The sequence below is a fragment of the Lichtheimia ornata genome (assembly GCF_029851405.1).
Source record: "Lichtheimia ornata isolate CBS 291.66 chromosome Unknown scaffold00079, whole genome shotgun sequence".
Lineage (NCBI taxonomy): Eukaryota > Fungi > Mucoromycota > Mucoromycetes > Mucorales > Lichtheimiaceae > Lichtheimia > Lichtheimia ornata.
Window position 1 is genome coordinate 132,943 of NW_026695399.1, and position 7,680 is coordinate 140,622.

Below are 7,680 nucleotides of genomic sequence, written 5' to 3' on the forward strand. Positions count from 1 at the left end.
ATACAATTGTGTGTAGCGAACGTTATTGTAAAAAGTAGAGAGAGAGTGTGTGTGGTATATATATAACTGCTTTAAACTTCCCATTCCATCACCAGTAGCTTTGCGGTTTGCCGTATTTGTTGTGTAAGCATCTCAGCATCTTCTTGATCAGGGTCCATGGAAAGCGCATCCTCAATCATCGATTCAACATGTTGATGCCATTTCTCACTAGCATCCGCTGTACTGACAATGATCCGTTCTCGTTGCTCATCCGTCAATGCTGTCAGCACCTTGTTGTGTACAACGTTGTCAGTGCTACTCCGCACCTCAAATCGCATGAATCGCTCGTGGATAAATGTCGTAAAACGCCAATAGATAATAAGAACATGCCGATAAACATCACTCAGCTCGTCAAGATACAAGGGTCGGGTCCAAAGATTGAAACGGAACAACTTGTCAAGGTTGTAAATCGATGCCTTTCGTAGTACTTTGCATTTCTCAGGCACTTTTGAACAATCGGAATCGCTTAGGTGCATATCACAGAGCGTGGCAAGAAATGTTGTGCATTGGATCACCTAAAAAAGAAAAAGAGGGTCAACAATCCCTCCACTTGGATGTCTTTTGAAAATCCAATTACCTGCATCAAAGTGGCACAGCCATCAATATCCAGTTTGGTGAATCGTCGAAATGTCTGTTGGGCAAGTGGTTTGGCAGCTACTGCATTTTGACAGCAGGATAGAATCGCCATCTACATTGGGAGTTAGGACATGGTTGCTTAAGACAAAAAGAATGCATTGACTACTTGCCATGTCGAGTAATCGTCCAGCGAAACCCACACTTGATGCGTCCTTCGTTTGTGATGTATCATCCTCATCTTTTGCGTCATGCAATCCAAATGCGCTGAATATGATGTCCAAGTATCGATCAAACTGCGTCCTCCTTCCTGTGCTATCCGGCCGTAACATATTCATAAACATGCATTGTGTAATGGCACTTGCACTCTCTAAAACCCAAAAGTGATGAGTTCTCCCATCCTTTTGTTATATCGCCAACAATGGCATACCTTTACGACTCCGAATATCCGCTTCAAGGACTGAAATGATAACATCCAAGGCTTGTTGTCGACGCTAATTGCTCATGATATGAGTGAAAAGGGATCTCACTTAATCGCTCTCTCTCTTGCTCTCTTACCAATTTGCCACCGGGAGCATCCATCGAAGGTTCTTTCCTATCGGCACCTGATCTGAAGCGTGGTTCAACGTATTCAATGGCTCTTGCTGTGAGGTCCCATAGATCATCAAATTCAGTCAAGGAACATTCGTATGGCTCTTCATCTTCATCTTCAAACTCGGCTAGCATTTGGACATGGCGTCGTTTTCCGAGACGGGTGACACCATGCATTCGAAACATGTTCCATACACAATCAAAGACACCAGCACCAAAGACTTCCAATATATAGAGCAGGATCCGCTGAGCCTTTTCGCACATGTTCATGAGCTGCTTGACGGTACCATAATCTTGCTGAGGCCGAAGAATGATATCAAAGAGATGCAATACCATCAACCTACCATCAGCGGGAGGCCAATCAATACGAGTCGTCTTTTTTTCCCATGAAAAAGAACTTACGCTGTTGGTTTTCTCTCAGAGGCCACCATGTTGTCTAGGAGATCCAGGGCAGCATCATCTACGCTGATGTAAGTACGTGTATGTGCATGCTCGTGTAACCCAATCGACTTACAATTGCCCTGAGTGATATTGTCAAGCACCATGGATTGGATCTTGTTTTGGATAAACTTTTTGTTGATCGACTTTCGCTCAATCGTCAGTCGTGGATCGTCGTGATAAAAGTACTGGTACAATTCAATATGCTCTGGCTCATTCTTAATGTCCTTCCACGTTTGCTGTTCCACCACATTGAGTTCAGGGGTCGAAATCGTATAGATCAGCTCGCCGTTCTAAAGAGGATCACTTGTCGTTAACACCCTATCTCTTCGAAGGTCTCCCAAAAGGGGTGAGGATCTCCTCTTTTACCTGATTGACGTGGTGGGCTGTAATTGGCATTGTGTCAAGGTGGTAAAGCAGCGACGCAGCACCAACAAGAAATGACAGACAAGCAGCGCGCACGCGTGCGGAGACGAGAATTGTCGTGGCGTGTGTGGCGGTGATGACGATGCGTTGAGTTTCTAATTGCCACTCACTCACTCACTCACTCACTACTGTTACACGCATATAGCCATATACCACTCGTTTTGATTAAATCATTACCAATTGCATGATGCAACATATAAGGGCAATTTGTATATATTGATTGGCGTGAAATAAATGGGATATTGTACATGCTAATACTTTGCATTAAAATGCTGCATATAAGAAGTAGCATGATAATAGTTTGTCAATGGTGGAATCTCGGCGAGTCTAAAATCATCCTGGGCTTTAGTCTTCTCTCTCTCTCACCCAATGTATCACATGCACTAGCCTAACGAAATGCTAGTTTCAACTGCCACGGGAATCATCATGGTGCAGTATACGATCCACACACACATACACATACACATACAACTTGACAAGATTAGCATCCTTGGTAATGTGGTGGTGGCAATAAAAGAAAACTCGATAAGAAGGGATAAAAGAAGGGAAGGGTAAAAAAAAAGGAGCCAAGGGGGTTGAATGTGGATTGGGAGGAAAGAAAAAAAGGTGATGGTTGATGAGAGGCAAACTACCCCTTAAGGACGGATAAAGGCGTGCAGAAAAGGAGAAACGGCACGATACATGTACTGACATGTCCCCCACACAATTCAGCAATCCATTCTTTTTTTCTCTTTTTCCTTTTTCTCAATTACAACCTTTGTGTACAGTGTTACCGCTGTCAGCAACCACAAAATTATAGTGCACCATGTCAACAATAATGATGAGCAGTAGTGGTAGTGATCACCTACACATCAACAGCTCACTAGTAGTATCACCAACAGCCACCACGAGTAGCAGCAATAAGCGTCGATGTAGTGATACAGCATTACCAGGCGAGCATGATCAACGACGTAGGCAACGGCTACCAACCACAGAGCTAATCGTCACAGCACCATCACCCTCGCCTGGAGAAAATAGCAGCGATGGAGAAGTACAAAAGAAGGAGCGAAGAAATGTATACTCTTGGTCATCGACATCATCAGGATTCTCTATGTCCACGCTAAGTACAGTGGCAACACCCATAACAACCATTAGCCATGCTGGCATGTTTCCCATGACAACCGATCAACCTTTACCTGTGGACTTGGATTATGATGACGAAGACGACCATCACAACCACCATCATGATAACGACAACAACAATAATAAGGATGAGGAAGAAGAAGATGAGCAACAAATCCACCAACGACAATGGCGACGACGAGTAAGCCGAGCTCTTTGCCGATCGGCTTCAAAAGGAAACGTTGTCAATGTCCAACAAATTCTTACCGATATTCGATTGCGCCCCTTTCTTGATGTCGATGCCCCCGATGATGAACAGGATGGCATCACCCCGTTAATTTATGCTGCCTGTTTTGGTAAAGCGGAAGTTGTTCAAGTATTGTTGGATGCAGGTGCTGATAGTAACGTGCAAGATAAACGTAAGTGTACACGATTTTGAACAAAAAGAGAGATATTGCATATATTTACATACAACCTTAAATGATCATAGGGGGATGGACTGCATTGATGTGGGCGGCAAGCAATAATCACAGCAACGTTGTACAAATGCTTTTGGCACATGGAGCATCGTCATCAACACAATCCGCATGCGGACGTACCGTGGTCGATTACATTGATACCCAAAATGAGCAGATGAAAACCATCTTTTCACCTAACCACACAACACATCATGAATCAGCATGCAGCAGCGTACTCAAAATACCATCTTCACCAAAGGCTCAATCAACAACAAGCGAACAACAGCAAAAAGAGCACCCTCCTAATAAAGCATCATCGGATCCAGAGGATACGTTAGCATCATCCGACGATGGCGATAATGATGACGACCTTGAACAATGTGAAGCAAGCCTACAATCCATCCATCAATTTCAATGGGATAAATGCTTGCCTGATCAAATGTTTGTATTCAGCGAAGAAGATACAGAGCATATACTTGAAACGGCCATTACACGACTTCGATTACCCATGGAAACACAACATGAGATATGGGTCCCCGCCAACATTATCTTTCTCAGTGCACGATTTGCCCACTATTACTCTAGCAGGGATCTGCTACACCGCTTGCTGCATACAGCTGTTGAAAAGATAGAACATGTGCTCAAGGTTCGTTGCATGGAAACAATGGTGGTATCCATGGAAACTAACTCTCTCTTTCTCTCTTTTATGTAGCAAAATCGACGTGATATTCATACGCTTGCATTTTGGATGACCAATTTATCACAGCTTCTTTATTACCTTAAAAAGGATACGGGTCTTGTCGTTGCCACGGCTGAGTACCAGTTGACGATATCCGAATTGATTTGTGAGACCTATAATTTGCTTGTGTTGGATTCGGAGCAACGCATCGATCAAATCCTTGAACCTGCCATGCTGGATCACGAGCCATTAGAATGCCTTACCGAAAACGTCCATTTTTCAGATGACTGGCAACGATTTTTCAGACGTGGCCGATCCATCCATCGTCGTTCCGTTATTGAAGCAGCTGCATCACCACCACCTCAAACACCTTCATGTACAATGTCGCCCCAAACCATCATTTCTTTGCTATCCAGCATCCTCTACGTGCTGCAATCCTACGAAGTCCATCCAGCTATTATCATCCAGGCTACTGCACAATTCCTTCATTTCCTCTCATGTGAGCTTTTCAATCGTATTCTCGGCAACAAGAAATACTTGTGTCGATCCAAGGCATTACAAATCCGCATGAATTTAACGGCCTTGGAAGAATGGATGCGTGATGATGAAAAACGACAGCTGCCCTTGAGCCACTTGACATCCTCCTTTGAACCCTTGGTACAGCTATTGCAATTGCTGCAATGCATTTCACAGCTAAACGAGCTCACCGTATTCACCAACACCATCCAAACGTTTGAATTGCTTAATCCATTACAAATCAAACGCTGTGTTGTGCATTATCGTTACGAGGTATCTGAAACGCGATTATCGGATCAAGTGGAAAAGTATGCAATCCAGATGGCCAATGATAGCATTCGACGACGACCTTCTACTACATGTGAACCAAAGAAAAATAACAGCACAACCACCACAACAACAACAACCTTGTCAATAACAACCACGGCAGAGTCTGCTGATATCAAATCGCGTCATAGCCAAGATGACTATCCAATGTCACCCCTCTCACCATCCATGCCAGGAGAAAGTATTGACGACTGCTCACAAGAATGGATCAAAGAAAAACGGGATTCACGTTACATGCTACCCTTTTACCTTCCGAACAATCGAGGATGGAGTAAAAAGAATCCAGCATTATCATCATGTTGTTGGGATGATCAAGCATCTCCCGCCCAAGAAAACCAGAGCTTGGCTGATGCCATATGCCAAAAGTTGCGAGAAGAAAGGAAAAAGAATGGCAATGAGAGGGACACAATTCCAACGATACCTGAAGAATGGATGGATAGACTCGATTGTAGATTGATATCATGAGGATGTATTACCCACAACATCCCACTTTTACTTTTTATTTATCCCACAGGTCCAATTAATGAAACCTATTTGTGCTCTCGAACTTGAACATCTTTGCATCGTTCACACTACATGCTTGCTCATATGGAAAATGTGGATTACCGTAATGATTTTATTATGGAGGGGGGGGTATGTGGTTGCTACCAACGCTGTAAGCTTCTTGATGCTATATGAAATGTGGTCATTGTTCATTGTCAAGTAGCTTGGCCATGTCGAGCCAAGGATGAAGAGGGACGTGTTTGTGTAACTGGAAGGGTGAATGCTTATTGGTGGAGAAATGCATAATGATCCTTCTCCTGTCTGCCTATCCGCCGATGATAGCACGCATGGAATGGTTGCTTCTTATTTATAGGGTTGCATGAGATAGCGTTAGCTGAACATTGTTGTAGGTAGGCGTGGTATTTTCACGAACTCGTGCCATATTGTACATATCATAGCTCACTTTTTCTTGAACATGATGGATTAATTAAGATTACAATGAACCATGCTTATGTAACAAGCACTATGTTGAACATACATGATCAATTTCGAATAGTATCTTTGCAATCCAAATGTCCCGGATCCCCGTTCCACTACTACTATGTATCAGCTTGTAATATAGGAAGCTTTAGTGGATGATGTAACAGTGTTGTGACAAAAGAATAAAAAAGCATCTCGATATGCGATGATGTAAATGATCCAAATCCAATCTCGCTTTCCTATCTTCAAATTTCTGATACCCCTTTCAATCCAGAAGCCAACCAAGTGATCCACATCTTGCACATGTGAGCTGATGGTATGATACTTTAATCATTGTGTTGAATACAATTTACATTCAATGAAAGTCGAAGAATAGGACATGGTAAAGGAGCAGCATTGGGGATTGAATAAGGTACGGGTGAATCACATAGAGTATAAGGGATCATTGTGTCATTGTGTTCTTGATTGCTGCCGTCATAAACACCCTTCATCCATGATTGTAAAATAGCTGCTGCATGCGTTGACTTGAGAATTCCAGTATCATGCATTGCTGTAAGACACCTTCTTTCGTCAAAGATATAGGACTTCTCTCAATCCCATCCAATCCATCCTCCTCCTCAGACGTTTCCACGTGGCATGATCCATAGCTCTTGCTGACGACGCGACAAGCAACGAAAGCAACATTCCAGGATATCTCATCACTGCACTTGATTGCATCCATCCATCCATCCATCCATAACCATTCCAAGTCCAATAAGAAAGAGCGCCCCTGTGATTGCTGCTGATCTGCTTCCTTTTCCATCCGGCTGTTGGTCTACGTATCTCTTTTTGGTCATTGTCTATCGCAGCTCAACCAGGTGTGGATTGCTTGTATTGCAGCGTACTTGATAGCTGACAAGACATCGTCCATTGGAATCCGTATGCACCAAAGCAAGTTGAAACACGTAAATAAAGTTGCTTTTATACAATGGCTGCCTTCTGTTCACGTAATAAAGGCCACAATGCAGGTTGCTGTAGGTAACTTGAGACAATGTAAAGACCTTGCTAATGGCAATTGCTGTTACGTTTGGTTGTGGCAGAGGAACGTGTAAGAGCGTGTGCTGTAATAGAATGACAAGGTTGTGAACGCTGCTTGAGACAATGGAGCGAATAGCAACTGCTGGAAAGAATGCTGTCGCGTTTGATTGTAGCAGTTGAGCGTGCAAGAGAGTGTGTAGTGTCAAGGGACTCGTGGGTTGTAGAAGAGTGACAAGAAGGTTGAGTACACACCATGCACTTGTCATTCAGTCAAAGACAATCGGATCAAGACAAGCGTAGGATTGACATGGATGGGTTGAAGCAGGTCAATCGTTCACAGGTGGTAGTTGTATACTTGGATGGACCAACAGTTGAGAATGGGAGGAAGAGCAAGATGCGGGAGGAGGAAGAGGTGGAAATTAAAAAGGCGGGACACCTCTTGTATAAATGCATGAACACTGTACATCAAACCTTGATATTGAGATTCCCCCCTCTCGAACCTGAAGTTTTCACACAAGGTGCTCTAGGACATGCTGATCAATGTTATTCATT

The 7,680-nt window shown here is 43.4% G+C and overlaps 2 protein-coding genes across 2 annotated transcripts; one reads left to right on the forward strand and one right to left on the reverse strand.

Moving 5' to 3' along the window:
- Positions 1–71: 71 nt before the first annotated feature.
- Positions 72–2,040, reverse strand: O0I10_010971 (uncharacterized protein; the record flags this gene model as incomplete). Its single annotated transcript, XM_058490944.1, has 8 exons — positions 72–554; positions 617–727; positions 786–982; positions 1,043–1,106; positions 1,171–1,543; positions 1,606–1,663; positions 1,718–1,934; positions 2,011–2,040. 8 exons carry the CDS (start codon positions 2,038–2,040, stop codon positions 72–74), a joined length of 1,533 nt encoding a protein of 510 aa, XP_058338339.1.
- An 832-nt stretch (positions 2,041–2,872) lies between these two features.
- Positions 2,873–5,613, forward strand: O0I10_010972 (uncharacterized protein; the record flags this gene model as incomplete). The annotated part of the gene is made up of 3 exons (XM_058490945.1): positions 2,873–3,587; positions 3,659–4,272; positions 4,339–5,613. The coding sequence occupies 3 exons, from the start codon at positions 2,873–2,875 to the stop codon at positions 5,611–5,613; spliced, it is 2,604 nt and encodes an 867-aa protein (XP_058338340.1).
- Positions 5,614–7,680: the final 2,067 nt, after the last annotated feature.